Source organism: Coregonus lavaretus (assembly GCF_964263955.1).
Source record: "Coregonus lavaretus genome assembly, chromosome: 19".
NCBI lineage: Eukaryota > Metazoa > Chordata > Actinopteri > Salmoniformes > Salmonidae > Coregonus > Coregonus lavaretus.
In genome coordinates this window covers 25,270,184-25,289,320 of record NC_140006.1, presented here as the reverse complement: position 1 = coordinate 25,289,320, position 19,137 = coordinate 25,270,184, and the positions used below count along the sequence as shown (strand labels likewise).

At 39.7% G+C, this 19,137-nt stretch overlaps 1 protein-coding gene across 1 annotated transcript; it reads right to left on the bottom strand.

The window, feature by feature from the left end:
* Positions 1 to 18,293, bottom strand: LOC311146897 (protein canopy-1-like). Its single transcript, XM_084183524.1, has 6 exons — positions 18,061 to 18,293; positions 9,309 to 9,411; positions 7,707 to 7,822; positions 2,289 to 2,498; positions 1,253 to 1,349; positions 1 to 174 (listed from the first exon to the last, which is right to left on the bottom strand). The coding sequence occupies exons 2-6, from the start codon at positions 9,400 to 9,402 to the stop codon at positions 134 to 136; spliced, it is 558 nt and encodes a 185-aa protein (XP_084039650.1). The 5' UTR covers positions 9,403 to 9,411; positions 18,061 to 18,293; the 3' UTR covers positions 1 to 133.
* Positions 18,294 to 19,137: the final 844 nt, after the last annotated feature.

The following is a 19,137-nucleotide window of genomic DNA, read 5'->3' as shown; positions in this document are numbered from 1 at the left end:
TCAATTCAAAATAGAAAACTTTATTTAAAAGAATGCAACTTCATTGATACAATATCCTTTAAGCATTATATCTTCATTTGAAATATATATCTCTAAACTGGTTCGATCACCCGCAGCAGAGACGCATGTAAAACTATAGTTCGTCACTCTGGAATTTGGTGCCTTTACAGTGATCTGAAAATGAAATATTGACAAAAATTAGTCCGCCATCTTCTCAGATGGCCTGCTGAAAATAACTATCAATATTTGCAGACATCCAGTAAGTGACACACAATTTACTACAATGACACTTGCAGAAAAACAAATTACATCATATTGACAAACATACGAGATAGGAGCGGTGGTTTCTATTCAGAAATTCTAAATAACTCATACTTCCATAGCACATTCAAACTATCGGCCTACGACCGATCTTGTTTAACAAAAATTACTATTTTGCTAATCTAATAGAGTATCAGTGTCATACAAGTCCACAACATCATCCTCCGAGACTCTATACCGGTTAAAAAACAAACTGTTAAAAACATCCTGTCTTCTGCTCAGAAATAGTACTTTGCCTGTTACGCTGCTCTGTTTCAGAACCCTCACTTAACAGGGTTGAAACAAAATGGCGGATCAAAGACGACAGTTACGTAAGGGGGAAATCATGACACTACAAATAGAGCTGTAATAAATGGTAGTTGTCTGGATGTATCCATTTTCATATTCTGTTTTAGGATGCATAATAAACAAAAGTGGTCATGTTTGTATTCCCTGGTAGGTACACACGGTACTCATCTAAACATGTTTGTATTCCCTGGTAGGTACACACGGTACTCATCTAAACATGTTTGTATTCCCTGGTAGGTACACACGGTACTCATCTAAACATGTTTGTATTCCCTGGTAGGTACACATGGTACTCATCTAAACATGTTTGTATTCCCTGGTAGGTACACACGGTACTCATCTAAACATGTTTGGGGTAGCGCCATAAAAAACTGCGATATTAAAATGTTACGATAACCAAATTGAGTATTTGCATGGCATCTGTACTCTATCCTTTACAAAGATACAGATACTATTTTCTAAGAAAAAATAATCACTGCAAGTCATTTAAATAAATTCATATAAAAAAGCTTATCAAAACCCAATGGTGTTATACATTTGGGTAATGATGTGAGTAATAACATAGTTCTAGTTAGTATCTATGCAGTAAGGGGAAAACAGGAGGCCTGGTGAGTGAGAAACAACAAAATGTCTGAAACCGTACCTGATACTTCATTGCATAACTTGTCAACCACATGGTCTGTCTCTTTGGCAAAAAGAGAGATGATATCATCTTCAAATTCCTCCACAATGCTTTCACACTGTAACAGAAGACAGGGGATAGGTTACCACACAACAGACCGCACCACCAGGTCCTCCGCACATGAGAGGTTCACAAGCATGTAGTTTCACACAATAATGGGCACGGCAGTGAGTGAGACTGCCATTTGTCCTCTCGCCATGCTGTTCAGCCATCTTGGATGACTCATGTAACATAGATGGGCAACACGATTCCAAGGTGGCGATTCCACACACGCATCTTTGCGCATCATAAGATTTCTTGCTTGTGGTGCCTAACTTGATCTTAAATATGTGCAAATTTACATGCAAGACCTCAAGATAATTGTAAAGGAACAAAGGAAAATACGTTATCGTCTGCATTTTGGGTTAAAATAAAGTACAGCCCTGGCACGTATCCAGACTGAAAAACTTCAACACTGAATGTTACACTGTAATAACTGTAAAAATATATATAATCATAATAATGACAATTAAAAATGCAAGCTCTAATATACATATTTCCAGATTTCTTGTTCTCATTTCAATTGTGTCTTTCTATATTACAGACTATGGTGCATGCAATATACCTTAACAAAAAAGGTCATAAGTAAAGTGGAAAAACTATATCAATGTACGGTTTAAAGTTACGGCCACAATTATCAAGAATGTAACTGGATTTTCAGATAATAATAGCTGTGATATCAACAACCAAGGCATTACATTGAATTCTGTGCTTTCAAAATTAAATTGGGTTAACCGAGGTGAAGCTTCAACATAAGAAGCAGTTTCCCTCTGCAACCAATATCTCTATTCACTTTTGAAAGACTTTAAGTATATGGACATGCAGAACATAGGAAATAACTTAGCTACTTCACATACTAATCTGAATGTTGAAGTATGAAAGCATGACCTATAGCATAACTGAAAATATATATATACATTAATATGTGAGTAAATTAATCAATTATTGCCAAACTAACCGCAAATTTTAGGGCATTGGATCCCTCTGGGCCATCAAACTTGAAATTATTAAAATCAGGAAAATCCCCGGCATCAGAACTTCTTGGAGCAAATCTTTTGTATTGCTTTTTCTTGGTGTCTGGGTCCACATGAAGAGCATAGTCACTCATGCTACCACAAACTCCATCCAGAAGCTCACTCAAGTTGGTCTCAGATCTAGCAAGAGGGACCTGGTGGATAAAAAGACACAAAGTAGAAGGAAAAAATAAATAAATCAGGTTTTATATAAATTAAACTTAATTGAGTCCAGTTCTATGACGTTGCTTAGGATCCGTCTGGGTCATGTTGGTGACCCCTAACTACTATTCCTATCACACAAACAACCCTTACTTCCCCTATGATGGAACTATGACTTTTAACCTGTAGAAGTATACCCCTTCCCCTTGGAAACAGGACAAAACATGCAATAGTGTCTAGACAGGTCAAGGTGCACTATGCTCCCGCCCCCATGGCCTCCCCGGAAGGAGAGAGGGGAAAGGGTGACTGGGAGCAGTGAAAGGGCCGGGGAGGGGGGCTGAGTTAAGGAGCAGGGGGAGGCCTAAACAGCAGCCAAGTGCAGGGTAAACAGTTCAGTCTCATCCTTTGGTCTCTTTTGGTGGTTCATCTCCTCCACCCTCCAATGATCAAAGCAGGAAGTTCTCCTTGTCAATCCTGGTCAAAAGATGCTGGGCAAGGGGAAGGGGGGCATATTGCCGATGAACTGGATTTTGTGCAATGTAGATATATCCCTGACCCTATTGTCCCCTTTCATCCTCAGTATGGACCCTTCCGGACCCACTGATTACATTACAGAAGCATTTCCCCCTCCTCCTTTTTTATATCTGACTCTTAGTGACACAAAGGGGCTTCCGTGGCTCACCGCCATCTGCTCACAAAAAAGATAAAAAGGTCTCAGGGAACTGCCTGAACCCTGCCACATATTTCTCTCCTTTTTCAATGTAAGGGGCAGGAAGCTAATTGAATGTACAGAGAGATAAATAGTTAACATTGAGGATGGTCTATCAAAGAAAACAAAGGTTTGACGACTTCAACATTAACGTTGAACTGTTAACTAATAAGTTATTGCAAAACAAAAAACAAACAAAGTGGAATATCAAATGTGCACTGCATTCAACCATTACAGCAATTATTTGTCCAAAAATGCAAACATGCAATTTTGCTATTCTTAATTTCTATATATATATTATTTTTTTTTACACCATTGGTCTATTTTATGAACATGTATGACGAGATCTTGACTTAGTTGGTAAGAAACATCTACCTTAAATGTAAAAAAATATATATAAAAAAATAAAAATAGAACAAAACGTCCAGCATTAAAAAGCCCAACCTCAAGCAGAATCCTTATCAAGCAATCCTGAAAATGTTGTGGAATTAAATTCCTTCCTTACCAGTCTGAGGGGTTTGAAAGGGACCCGTCAATCACATATTTCCTGAAGAATGAGGAGGGGACTAGGCAGGCCTGGCAGAGAAAAGGCTTCTCAGGGATGCTATTCTCCATTGAATTCCCATTGGAAAAACATCCATTATCGTAACACTGAGGAAAGGGGCTTTCAATTTCTTGTGAGAATAATAGGGACCAATGAAAACACAAATAAATAAAAACTAGAACCTATTAAATGCCACTATTTACAACAATGTGTAATGTTACTATAGTCTTCAGAAAAGCGATTGCCACAGTATGTACACTACCGTTCAAAAGTTTGGGGTCACTTAGAAATGTCCTTGTTTTCGAAAGAAAAGCAATTTTTTTGTCCATTAAAATAACATCCAATTGATCAGAAATACAGTGTAGACATTGTTAAATGTTGTAAATGGCTATTGTAGCTGGAAACGGCTGATTTTTTTATGGAATATCTACATAGGTGTACAGAGGCCCATTATCAGCAACCATCAGTCCTGTGTTCCAATGGCACATTGTGTTTGCTAATCCAAGTTTATCATTTTAAAAGGCTAATTGATCATTAGAAAACCCTTTTGCAATTATGTTAGCACAGCTGAAAACTGTTGTGCTGATTAAAGAAGCAATAAAACTGGCCTTCTTTAGACTACATTTACATTTACATTTTTAGACTAGTTGAGTATCTGGAGCATCAGCAATTGTGGGTTCAATTACAGGATCAAAATGTCCAGAAACAAATAACTTTCTTCTGAAACTATTCCATGCGAGAAATTGCCAAGAAACTGAAGATCTCGTACAACGCTGTGTACTACTCCCTGTGTAAGGACATGAGGGATACAATTGTAGACCTGCACAAGGCTGGGATGGGCTACAGGTCAATAGGCAAGCAGCTTGGTGAGAAGGCAACAACTGTTGGCGCAATTATTAGAAAATGGAAGAAGTTAAAGATGACGGTCAATCACCCTCGGTCTGGGGCTCCATGCAAGATCTCACCTCGTGGGGCATCAATGATCATGAGGAAGGTGAGGGATCAGCCCAGAACTACACGGCAGGACCTGGTCAATGACCTGAAGAGAGCTGGGACCACAGTCTCAAAGAAAACCATTAGTAACACACTACGCCGTCATGGATTAAAATCCTGCAGCGCACACAAGGTCCCCCTGCTCAAGCCAGCGCATGTCCAGGCCTGTCTGAAGTTTGCCAATGACCATCTGGATGATCCAGAGGAGGAATGGGAGGTCATGTGGTCTAATGAGACAAAAATATAGCTTTTTGGTCTAAACTCCACTCGGCGTGTTTGGAGGAAGAAGAAGGATGCGTACAACCCCAAGAACACCATCCCAACCGTGAAGCATGGAGGTGGAAACATCATTCTTTGGGGATGCTTTTCTGCAAAGGGGACAGGACGACTGCACCATATTGAGGGGAGGTGTACCTATGATAAAAATTACAGACCTCTACATGCTTTGTAAGTAGGAAAACCTGCAAAATCAGCAGTGTATCAAATACTTGTTCTCCCCACTGTAGATATTCCTTCTTTTTTTTTATCAGCCATTTCCAGCTACAATAGCCATTTACAACATTAACAATGTCTACACTGTATTTCTGATCAATTTGATGTTATTTTAATGAACAAAAAAATTGCTTTTCTTTCGAAAACAAGTAAATTTCTAAGTGATCCCAAACTTTTGAACGGTAGCATACCTTTATCATGACAATCTAGAAATGTAATTGAATTAAGAGTGACAGCAATGTTTTTCCATGGTCCAACCAGAATCATTAAAAGCTATTCATTGAGAATGAATACATTTAATAAAAACTCTATATATTTACAGAAAAAGGTAAGACAATAACTTCCATCAACTTATTAAGTTCAATGTCTTTGGCTTAATGATTCATTGTTGTAGTTTTAACATTGTGGTGTGAACCTTGCCTTCAGGGAGCCCCACTAGTTGCTGGAGAGCAAAGGAGATTTAAGACCAGCTAATCTCCTATGATGGAATCTAAGCTTGGACACCCCTCCCTCCTTGATTCAGACAGGGTCAAATGCCGGTGGGGTGGGGGAGGGTTTCTTGGATTTATGCTCAGAAGTCAAAACAAGCCATTGATTAGTGCAACAGGTAGGCCTACACTTCCATAGGGTAGTTGGTACAGAAGTTGATCAGCCATCACTGTCTGTTGGCCGTTTCACTTAAACGGCCAATCAGCAATTGAAACAATAACAAAGTGTTTTCCCCGCCTCTGTTTAAGTAAAAAGCTGAGGGATGGGGCTGGAGAAATGTAATCACTCAAATTCATAGACAAAGCTATGGATGCACGACCTGACCATCCATGATATCAAAATTATAGTTAACCATGTTGAGGATAAAGTGTTTGTTTAAATTTACTTTGTTTCTAAACATTGGAGTAAAACAAGCTTTTATTTGGGGTTCTGATAAGTTACGCCAGTTCAACTAAGCTCATGAGGCATTTTTATGTTATATTTTTCAAGAATCAAAATGGGTACATATCATTAATTTATAAGTCCAAAAATGGATGTAGCAACTGCTGATTGCCCCTTAAAGGTCAGTGTGCTTACTGTTCAGAGCACAGTAATACCAAACGATTTAAGTCAATACTTAACTCTTCTCTTGCGAAAATTCATTTTGATTCAGTAATTATCGTTGAGCTATATCATTGCATTCATACGCTCTCTGTGGTCCTCTGTAGCTCAGCTGGTAGAGCACGGCGCTTGTAACGCCAAGGTAGTGGGTTCGATCCCCGGGACCACCCATATACAAAAAAAAATGTATGCACGCATGACTGTAAGTCGCTTTGGATAAAAGCGTCTGCTAAATGGCATATTATATTATTATTATTACTCTCTCTCTACTAACAACAACAGGGGTAATGCTGAGGCACACCCCCACAACTTGAGGGCAAAAGGAATGGAATATGAACAAGACTCACAGGGGTATAGGAACTGTAATTAGCATTTATTTTCAAACTAATCCTCTTTTAGAAAACACTTAATGAGAGTCTGTGAATATGACATACACAGCTGATCCATAGATTGAGCATAATGAACAGGAAGGAATGAGACAATCTGATGTCCAAAATTATTCTCATGTGTCAAGAGAAGATCAAGACAACTCAAATGTTTAATACCTTGCCTATGGAATGTTTGATTACATTCAAACCAATATGGAATGAGAGAACTGGAGTTGTCATATTAGAAAATATCATAATCCCTTTTACTTGAAAGTTAACTTGAAATGGCTACGGGGGAGATGAAAACATAAATCAGCCTAGCTAAATAAACACCACGTTATTAGATATCAATTACCACCAAAAGGGGATTAACCCCTGAGATCAATAGGTGAGCTGACCAGCTAATGACAGTCCCTGGACACTAGGGATATGTCACGAACACTACAAGGCCTGACCTCTTCACATTACAACAATGCTTGGTTAGGAAAAGAGGAAAATACAGTTGCTTGAATTTCCCCTACGTTCCAGAGAATTAACCAATAAGCAAGCTTCTGATTTAGGAAATGTAGGTGAAACACTGTAATAAAGCAGTTACCAATGCTTACAACGACACAAACTGAAATTATATTACATCCTGATCTTACTTTTCTTATTTTCTTCTGCCGGGATATTTCACAATACACTCAATTCCATTTCTCAAGGTACGAGATCCAGGAAATCGAGCCTCGTACTTACCAGACTGATTACCGATGCGCAGCGAACATTCATGTAAGCTCACGAGATCAGGTTGCTTGCGAGGCTACAGGAAACCAGGAACTACTTTAAAACCACTAGGCCTAGCCTATGTTTTGTCAAGTATTTTAAGTATAAATATGCATCTATCCAATCTCTAAATTCAGAAAATATTATATTTCCAGGAAGTTCAATCAATAGCCGTATGTGTACCATGAGATGTTTCACTTCAGTGGAGTGCACTTTGGAAACAAGCTTTTACTGAGGTAGCTACCTTTCTATCAGTCAGGCTCCCATCAGGGTTGAGTTTGAAGGCTCCCACATGGATGGTCTTCTTTGGATCAATCTGACTGATTGAATAATTGAGCTCATCAACAATAGCCCTGCATGCTAAAAGAAACAGATATTAGGTTAGTACAATATAGGTTAGGGATATATAGATCCATAGTATGCCCATAGGTAAAGAAAAGTAAAACTGCAATAAAATTAGTTAAAATGAAATAAGCTTAACAGACTGATGATTAACAGAATTACAGCAATATTGAGATACTACAGGGTGTACACTATAAAACAAAATAAAATAAGGAATTATGTTTACAGAACTGTTGATAAGAAAACAGTATATAGATCAAAATATGATAACATGAAAACATTTTTTTACTAAAATGTTACTTTTACATTTAACAAAAGTCTTAATACTCACATAAGCATCAAAGGAAATGCAAAAACATGACTAGAGCCATGCAATACTATTTTGTATACTGAAATCACCTCATATGTCCACATTCCACACTCTCGATTCAGCTATCCATTACATTTTTTCAAGACCATTACAATTATTAAGTGTTACGATCAAGCAAAGCTCAATTCAATGAGTATATATGAAAACTGCCATACAAAAAGTGTAAAGCCTCATCTTTTTACAAGGTCCAAATAAAATGTATATAAATTATATCAACACCAAAGTAAATTAACCTATTAACCCTGAGAATTATACGTTAGATAGCATCCAGCCACTCTTTAATTCCAAATGGAGTCTTTGGTCGTTGTGTTTTTTTAAAATCAGACCTACAAAATGGGGGTAATGCTTCACTGAAAATTGTACAGTATTTTCATGCCAGATGTCAGACTGTATGCCTGGAGGGCTTCTAACAGCTCATAAAATGTCATTGATGCTATGATGCACAGTAGGCTACACTAATGGCGTACTGTGCTGAGAGTTTGCATTGGTAGCTTGACAAGTGTTACATGGTCATGCAAGGATGACTCCAAGGTTTGGTAAGACTGTAGTGTTGGTGTCGCTGTAGAGTTCAAAGAAAGAAAATGGCAATATGATGAGCTGCCTTTCACCAAGTTTAATTTGGCTTTGTAAAACAAAATTATTAAAACTATGTAATAGCTGAAAAAGTTCAATTATGAAAGTTTTCCATAGTGCTCCTTTTTTATTTTTAGATAAAGAACATTGTAATTTGTCTCTGTCCTTCGTACCCTTTTGAAATTCAACATAAATATTTTCAAACTGCACAAAAAACACTTCAAAATAGTTTTACAAATAAAATGATTGTCCAGAATTGTACGGGAAAATTGTGTTTAGCAAAGGTAAAAAACTAAACGGTTGATAATCAAGAAAACCATCAAATCTAGAATAGGAAAATGCTGCCTTGGTAGGTCAAATGATATGAAACGAGATTACAAGACATTCGTTTGATTGAGGCAACTTTCACAAAAGTTTATATTTTATGACAATACTTGTTCACTATGCAAATCTATACTCTGCATTGGCTATAAACAAGTACTGCATTTCATGTACATCCTGAAAACCCCATATCTAATAGGTAGAAAAGGACTAAGTGGACAGATAAACATCCCAATTTACCTGAACAATACAGCACCTTGTCTTTTTTCCCTTCAGTCGTTTCGATTAAGATACTCATTGCCATCAAGGCAACTTTTATAATCCATGCTGCCATATTCGTAGCCTGAGGGAAAGAGACATGTGTCAAGCAGGCAAGCAAAGCCAATTCATTATACGAATACAAAAAAGGTATTTGCCATTCATCGCCTCCCACTATATAACAAGTAATATTCGGAAAATCAGGTTGGGAGGCAAATTACTGTAAATGTTGGATTACTATTTTTTTTTTTTTTTTTTTTTTTTAACAAATGTGTCTAGACATTTTTAAAAAAAGAATGTGTTGCGCTCCAAGAAGTTACACTCCATCTGTGAAGGGGTATAATGGTACAGAGATAGAGTGTAACTGGGTTTAACTTGGGCCACAAAACTGACTGCCTCTCCACAAGTGTGTCAGGGGTTGGCCACAAGTTGTGTCATGTTTAGACAAAATATTCAAAACAGAACTTAGTCTACAACTTCAAGCTGGTAAAAAGTAGGCTATTGCAAAACAGTGGCACCTGCAGAGAGTTGCCATGGATGTAAACAAACACTGAATATCAAATCAAATGTTATTTGTCACATGCGCCGAATACAACAGGTGTAGACATTACCGTGAAATGCTTACTTACAAGCCCTTAACCAAAAATGCAGTTAAGAAAATAGAGTTAAGAAAATAAATAAATAACACAATAAAATAACAATAATGAGGCTATACACAGGGGGTACCAGCAGTGTAAAAACAAATGGAGGATGTTGTCCTGGCACCACACTGCCAGGTCTCTGACCTCCTCCCTATAGGCGGTCTCATCGTTGTCTGTGATCAGGCCTACCACCGTTGTGTCGTCAGCAAACTTAATGATGGTGTTGGAGTCGTGCTTGGCCACTCAGTCGTGGGTGAACAGGGTGTACAGGAGGGGACTAAGCATGCACCCCTGAGGGGCCCCCATGTTGAGGATCAGGGTGGCAGATGTGTTGTTGCCTACCCTTACCACCTGGGGGCGGCCCGTCAGGAAGTCCAGGATCCAGTTGCAGAGGAATGGTGTTGAAGACTGAGCTGTAGTCAATGAACAGCATTATCACATAGGTGTTCCTTTTGTCCAGGTGGGAAAGGGCAGTGTGGAGTGCGATTGGGATTGCGTCATCTGTGGATCTGTTGGGGTGGTATGCGAATTGGAGTGGGTCTAGGGTTTCCGGGATGATGGTGTTGATGTGAGCCATGACCAGCCTTTCAAAGCACTTCATGGCTACCGACGTGAGTGCTACGGGGCGGTAGTCGTCATTTAGGCAGGTTACCTTAGCTTTCTTGGGCACAGGGACTATGGTGGTCTGCTTGAAACATGTAGGTATTACAGACTCGGTCAGGGACAGGTTGAAAATGTCAGTTTAGACACTTGCCAGTTGGTCCGCGCATGCTCTGTGTACACGTCCTGGTAATCCATCTGGCCCCCGCGGCCTTGTGAATGTTGACCTGTTTAAAAGGTCTTGCTCACATCGGCTACGGACACATCTGCTGCAATAGCCCATCCGTTACAAAGACCAACGAGTTGTGCGTTCCCAGATACCGTTCTGCCCACAACTGTTGTACTGCGCCGTTATTTGCCTGAATGTGGCCCACCTGTTAGCTTGCACGATTCTTGACATTCTCCTTTGACCTCTCATCAACAAGCTGTTTTCGCCCACAGGATTGCCGCTGACTGCATGTGTTTTGTATGTCGCACCATTCTCGGTAAACCTTAGACACTGTCAAGCATGAAAAGCCCTGGAGGCCAGCCGTTTCTGAGATACTGGAACCAGCGCACCTGGCACAGACGATCATACCAAGCTCAAAGTCGCTCAGGTCCTTCGTTTTGCCCATTCTAACATTTATTCAAACAGTAACTGAATGCCCCGATGCCTGTCTGCCTGCTTTATACAGTGGGGAGAACAAGTATTTGATACACTGCCGATTTTGCATGTTTTCCTACTTACAAAGCATGTAGAGGTCTGTAAGTTTTATCATAGGTACACTTCAACTGTGAGAGACGGAATCTAAAACAAAAATCCAGAAAATCACATTGTATGATTTTTAAGTAATTAATTTGCATTTTATTGCATGACATAAGTATTTGATACATCAGAAAAGCAGAACTTAATATTTCGTACAGAAACCTTTGTTTGCAATTACAGAGATCATACGTTTCCTGTAGGTCTTGACCAGGTTTGCACACACTGCAGCAGGGATTTTGGCCCACTCCTCCATACAGACCTTCTCCAGATCCTTCAGGTTTCGGGGCTGTCGCTGGGCAATACAGACTTTCAGCTCCCTCCAAAGATTTTCTATTGGGTTCAGGTCTGGAGACTGGCTAGGCCACTCCAGGACCTTGAGATGCTTCTTACGGAGCCACTCCTTAGTTGCCCTGGCTGTGTGTTTCGGGTCGTTGTCATGCTGGAAGACCCAGCCACGACCCATCTTCAATGATCTTACTGAGGGAAGGAGGTTGTTGCCCAAGATCTTGCGATACATGGCCCCATCCTTCCTCCCCTCAATACGGTGCAGTCATCCTGTCCCCTTTGCAGAAAAGCATCCCCAAAGAATGATGTTTCCACCTCCATGCGTCACAGTTGGGATGGTGTTATTGGGGTTGTACTCATCCTTCTTCTTCCTCCAAGCACGGCGAGTGGAGTTTAGACCAAAAAGCTATATTTCTGTCTCATCAGACCACATGACCTTCTCCTATTCCTCCTCTGGATCATCCAGATGGTCATTGTCAAACTTCAGACGGGCCTGGACATGCGCTGGCTTGAGCAGGGGGACCTTGCGTGCGCTGCAGGATTTTAATCCATGACGACGTAGTGGTTTTCTTTGAGACTGTGGTCCCAGCTCTCTTCAGGTCATTGACCAGGTCCTGCCATGTAGTTCTGGGCTGATCCCTCACCTTCCTCATGATCATTGATGCCCCACGAGGTGAGATCTTGCATGGAGCCCCAGACCGAGGGTGATTGACCATCATCTTGAACTTCTTCAATTTTCTAATAATTGCACCAACAGTTGTTGCCTTCTCACCAAGCTGCTTGCCTATTGTCCTGTAGCCCATCCCAGCCTTGTGCAGGTCTACAATTTTATCCCTGATGTCCTTACACAGCTCTCTGGTCTTGGCCATTGTGGAGAGGTTGGAGTCTGTTTGATTGAGTGTGTGGACAGGTGTCTTTTATACAGGTAACGAGTTCAAACAGGTGCAGTTAATACAGGTAATGAGTGGAGAACAGGAGGGCTTCTTAAAGAAAAACTAACAGATCTGTGAGAGCCGGAATTCTTACTGGTTGGTAGGTGATCAAATACTTATGTCATGCAATAAAATGCAAATTAATTACTTAAAAATCATACAATGTGATTTTCTGGATTTTTGTTTTAGATTCCGTCTCTCACAGTTGAAGTGTACCTATGATAAAAATTACAGACCTCTACATGCTTTGTAAGTAGGAAAACCTGCAAAATCGGCAGTGTATCAAATACTTGTTCTCCCCACTGTATAGCAAGCCACAGCCATGTGACTCACTGTCTGTAGGAGCGAACCATTTCCGTGAACGGTGTGGTGTACCTAATAAAGTGTATATTCAGCCTGACATTCATGTGAGCATTACAATATGATTACAACCCAAAAGTAATATGAAATGCACTCATAACTTAGCTATGACAACAATATACTTAGACTACTTTGCGTTTGCGTTTGTCTGGGCTTGCCAGCCAGCAGACCTGCACAAAGCATTGCACCCTGGGAGTTGAAATGCACTCTGGGAATTGTAGTATGCTGTGTAAATTCCACTGTATTTCTATGCCGATGTGTAGACTATTGCAATATAGAACCTTCAGAAATTAGCTTAAGTGTTTTTTGTTTGTTTTGTGACTAAACTATTCATTTAATATATTAAATTATTTAGCTGTATTGAATAATGAATCATAGGTCTAATGAATGTTATTTGACCCAATATTATGGCCATAGGTTAGCAAATTAAACCTGATATGTATCAAATTACATTTTGAAACAGTTTAGATGTAATTGTAAAATTATTTTGACTGCTCTGAGTCTCAGATATGGTTTTGCATAGGGGAAATCGAAGATATTCTTTAGTGTATATATATATATTTTTTTTAAATAAATTGAATATTACATATTCTATTTGTTATTTTTGTTCTACCAGTTATCAACATGTTGTTCAATGTAATAAATAAAAAAATGAAGCCCAGTGGTTATTCTGTGACTTTAGGTAATCCGCTTTCTTTTTCTTTGCAGTGGTATCGTTTTGGTATTGAGTATCGTTTTGGCGAGTATCCTTTCGGTATCGAGTATCGTGATACTAAACCTGGTATCAGTATTGAAGTAAAAATTCTGGTATTGTGACAACACTACTCTCCGCCACATGGCAAAATGTGTAGAATTGTAGCAAACTTGCTTTAAACCTGCAACAATTTTTTGCCCGCACTACAAATGGCTATATCGGTCTGCTAAAACAGGACTAGTAAAGGCCCAGTGCACTAATGTAGTGGGAAAAAAATATTAGCACTTTTTAAACCCCTAAGGTCGATGTCCACACCCCAGCGGAAATCAAATTAGCATAATTTTAAAAATCCCCATAAAAATCTGTCAGTTTAAGCAATTTTTTTATTGGATCCGTCTCAATCCACCACATCCGCCTACGTAACACTTCTGCATCTGCGGTGAAAGGTGACAGAGCTAAAGTGGTGTTTGTCAGACCAAAAATCGGTCTTCTCACAAAATCGTCTGTAGTGTCCGAACGGTTTGGCCTACAAACTACTATGACCAATGTTCCCTCAAATTTTTTTCACCACTAAGCAAATTTCAGGTCTGCTGAGCGCAAACTTGAACGTTGTGAAAATTCTGTGCATCTTCCAGCGCGCGTTTACTGTGAACACTGAGACTGTACCCGTTTTAAGTTACAGTTTTAACAGTGGCCAAGTAGGCTATTTTATCATAATGTAGGCCTACCAGAGTGGCCTACCATCATAAACAGCCAATGTGTGGTGTTCAATGTAGACCTACATTCCATGGGACTTTTGAAAAAATAACATGCAGGGCTTGACATTAACCTGTCTATCCACTTGTCCTTAAGACAAGGAGGTGACTGAAAAGGTTGTTGTGTTGTTTGATGCAAGAAACCACTTAACAAAATAAAATGCATTATTATTCACATACCATTATTACAGAGAATCAGACAAATTATGCTACCCTCTGGCTATTGGCTACTTGGCTTATTCAAGCCTGTCTCAAAATACAACACTGCCCCTTTAAGAAAAGAAAAAAAGCACTTTAACTGACTTGATTTAACTGACTTGATGCCACACCGGTCTGTGTAAAGTACGGACTGAGTAGTGCATCTCAATGCAATAGAATCATACTCTGTGTTCTGCCTACAACAAAATCTCTTGCATAGTTCGTTTTGTTTCGGTATGTTGCATTTAAAGTGGCTAATATTGTGTTGATTCGATCACAATTGCCACAGTAAAGGGAGACGTTGATAGTGTTAACAGGGAAAACTCTATAACAGTTGTCATCAACCTTTTCTGAGTTAAGATCACTTCGAGTCAAAATGCAAGCCGAGATCCACTGCTCAGATTTTTTTTTTTTTACATTACTTAAAAAACGTAAGACTATGCAACATTAACCACTTAAAAACAGTACTGTAGCAATGAGGTTTGTGCAGTAAGCTATAGGCCCAATACATTATCACCACATTTTGACTTTGCTTGAATTGCCCTGCTAATGCATTGTTGTTCTGCCATTTTTTAAAATTATATTTCAAAACTTGAGGTAGGCTGTATGATCACACCAGTAATAGATCTGTTGTTGTATTACTTGTGAGGCACAGCTGAGTGAGCATACATTTCAATAATTTGCTTTTTATTTTTATGTTACTGGGCTGATGGTGCCTGCATCTGATGGTCAGTCTCAGTGGAGGGAGAGAGCAGCAGACTGAGGGTCCACCTCTCAACATCCCTCCGCTCTCCCTTTCCTCCACTGACCAAAAAGGAACACTGTCTTCCAGCTGATGGTGAAACTCGAGTCTCACCGCATTATTTCTGCCTCATGCACAAATTAATGTTGTTACTCCTATGAACAGAGAAAGTGAAATATTCCTCGATATTAAACAAGACCCAAGCCGCTAATAATAATAAGAACGCAAGCCTATAAATACACTTTCATTACTGCTGTAGCGCTGAGTGGAAATAGGAAGAACGCGCATTTTATGGCTTATAATAGTGTTGAATACAAAGTATTGACAGAACTGAGTCAGAACTTAAACATGAACTCACTCATAAAAACAGCAGCTCTTCGCTGTATTCATTGACAGTCTCTCTCTAGCTATGGTTTTAAACGTTTTGAAATCTCAAAGTATCAACTTTGCCGTAGCTTTCTTTTATGCCTGCTACGTTACTGCAGACAAGGTAATCTGAGCCATCCGATTGGCCAGCGGAAGGCCTACAGTGCACTTGATTTGCTCTCCGGGCCCGCTTGGAAGGCAGAGTTTGTACCTTCAGACACATGAAATGGTTGAAAATGGCAACAGTTGCCTACCCGGCTGCATCGCCAACAGCCCGAGACGAATAAAAAAAAATAGGAACACAAGGCTTTATAGTTGGGTTTTTTACAGAAATGTTTGGCAATCGACTAGGAAGGCCTTGGAGATCGACCAGTTGGTGACCACTGCTCTAGAAAGTTGAGTGAAGTTCAATCTCGTGCTTCTCTCTGTGGGCTAATATTTATTCTGCGCGGCAGTCTTGGGGCTACTGCACGCCCGCACAAGTGCGTAGCTTAGAGGGAACATTGATTATGACCCCTCTATGGAAAGATGAGACCCTCACGAACATAACAGTCTTCTCTTTTTGCGGTACAGCCGATCTGCCAACTTCTGTCTGTAGCGTCCGAACAGTTTGGGCTACACACTAATATGATCCATCTGTGTAAAGGTGATTCTCATGAACACGTATGTCAAAACATGGGTTTCTATGGGCTAACAGCAGTAAGGCCAAATAACATTTTTCATCAAATAAATTTTTTATATACACTACCGTTCAAAAGTTTGGGGTCACTTAGAAAATGTCCTTGTTTTCGAAAGAAAAGCAATTTCTTTGTCCATTAAAATAACATCAAATTGATCAGAAATACAGTGTAGACATTAATGTTGTAAATGGCTATTGTAGCTGGAAACGGCCGATTTTTTATGGAATATCTACATAGGTGTACAGAGGCCCATTATCAGCAACCATCAGTCCTATGTTCCAATGGCACGTTGTGTTTGCTAATCCAAGTTTATCATTTTAAAAGGCTAATTGATTATTAGAAAACCCTTTTGCAATTATGTTAGCACAGCTGAAAACTGTTGTGCTGATTAAAGAAGCAATAAAACTGGCCTTCTTTAGACTAGTTGAGTATCTGGAGCATCAGCAATTGTGGGTTTGATTACAGGATCAAAATCGCCAGGAACAAATAACTTTCTTATGAAACTCGTCAGTCTATTCTTGTTCTGAGAAATGAAGGCTTTTCCATGCAAGAAATGACCAAGAAACTGAAGATCTCGTACAACGCTGTGTACTACTCCCTTCACAGAACAGCGCAAACGGGCTCTAACCAGAATAGAAAGAGGAGTGGGAGGCCCCGTTGCACAACTGAGCAAGAGGACGAATACATTAGTGTCTAGTTTGAGAAACAGACGCCTCACAGGTCCTCAACTGGCAGCTTCATTAAATAGTACCCGCAAAACACCAGTCTCAACGTCAACAATGAAGAGGCGACTCTTATATCTCTCAGATATAGGACACACGCTTCAGAACAAACTTCGTTTTGATTTTTTTTGGGGGGGGACTATCTGTTGCTCCATGTAGTGAATCTGTTATTCAATGCATTTGTATGGGCTAATAGCAGTAAAGGCAAAAATATTTTTCATCAAATATTTTTGGGGGGATACTTCAAGGGGTCTTCAAATTCCAAATCAAATAGCTAAATGATCCTTGGTATGACCTTCTTAAAACAATTCCATATAGCTTAGTAGTAACCCCCTGGCTTAGACAGGGTTTAGACACTTATGGGTTCCAAGTTGAATGCACCAATTTGTAAGTCACTCTGGATAAGAGCGTCTGCTAAATGACTAAAATGTGCTGCAGCACCCTCAGCACCCCTACTTCCCGCGGCTGTGTATAACTGCAGGAAAGAAACATTTTTCAATTCAGCTGTCAAGAAGGGTGCCACTAAATAGTTTTGCTCATGGAGAAAGCAAGGTAGCGGTCGAAAGAGGCGATTGTGGCAGGAGAAATGCTATAGTCGCCTACTTGTTTGTATTGGTTGACTAGGCCCATTAGTTAAATCTATAGCCTCTTGTTAAAATGCATTGCAAAAAAAAAGGTTTAACAGATAAGATACAAAGCACTGTAAATTGGATGTATCACTGTATTCGTTTTTTTGTTAAATTAGGATCTCCATTAGCCAATGCCAATGGCGACAGTTTGTCTTACTGGGGTCCAGTCAGCGCTTTGAAAGCGTCAAAATACGAAGCCTGCGTTGAATGCAGCATAGAGAGCCAACAAAGTTGTCGGGCAGCCTTTTTTCATGTAGCCTACGCAGGGTAAAAACATTATGAAGACAGAGCAAATGCTACCCTGACATTTTCTAACAATTCCATCAGTCAAGTAGCATAATAGGCTACTGGCTTGAAATAGATATTTGGCTAGACGTGAACTTACCTGTTTAAGTGAGAATGAAGAACAACTTTTCAGCAAGGTAGGCTATAGCGGTGAAGTCGGACTTCAGACGCGTGGGACAACGTTGTGGATTCTGATTGAACATAAAACAAACGGATAAAGTGAAGTTCGTGTTTTAATTTTCACCTGTTTTGAATGAAACATGATCATCTACATTAGCCTACTGTCAGTGGACAGTGTCAATTTACATGCTTGTTCCAGGCGTTGCCACGTTCAACCAGGAAACAACAATGACAGCTGAGTGAGCCAATGGTATTGTGTTAACTCAGCACATTATAGCCAATGATGAACGCTGCCTCGAGAATGAACACGCTGAGAACACCGGCGTGGAGTTGCTCTGAGGTGCGTTCCAGATCGACAAACAATCACATGCTTTTGAGCTAACTTTAAATTAATGCTTGTTCATGAGTGAGTCGTATGCTAGTGATGCGCGGGTTGACTCATAAACTGCAGTCCCCGCGGCTATCTGGCGTTAGTCATGAACCTAAACTTTAGGGCCTAACTGTATGCGCGCCAAATAGCCTAAACGACATGCCAATGGCAAAATAACGGGCAGAAAAAGTTAATGTCAATCCAAGGAGGCAAAAAGGACAATCTCTGAGTTTAATTCAATAAGAAAAAAGCTGCGAAAGGAGATTTGAAAATAAAGAGAAGGTAGGGCCAGAAAAGTAATGTTTAGGAAAGATTTGGTGAATTTGTAAAGGAGGATGATAGCAGTGATTGCTATGTAATGTGTGATGATTGTGAGAAGCTATACACATTCGACAGTCATAAGATGGGGACTTCATATAGGCCTAAGGCATGTCAAGGGAACTGTAGCCTACTGTCCAGATGGGTTAAATGGAAACTGAAATCTGGACACTGACTGTCATGTCTAACACCTCTCACACTTAAATAACTCCTGCAGAATTAAACATTTCTTTCAGTAAAATTATACACCAAATGTAGGCACAATTTTGACTCGGGAACAGGAGTGGAGAAATATGATTTATTTATTTCAGCATCTTGAGAGAATGGGAATGCATAGTTAGATTCCATCTGTAGTGGTGCTATCTTTAT

Bases quoted from the DNA above. Each gene is read 5' to 3' on its own strand.
- LOC311146897 (XM_084183524.1), bottom strand. From the start codon at position 9,402: ATGGCAGCATGGATTATAAAAGTTGCCTTGATGGCAATGAGTATCTTA. The intron at 7,823-9,308 runs GTAAATTGGGAT...TGTTTCTTTTAG, and splicing joins CAAGGTGCTGTATTGTTCAG to CATGCAGGGCTATTGTTGAT. The intron at 1,350-2,288 runs GTTAGTTTGGCA...CTTCTGTTACAG, and splicing joins CCAATGCCCTAAAATTTGCG to TGTGAAAGCATTGTGGAGGA.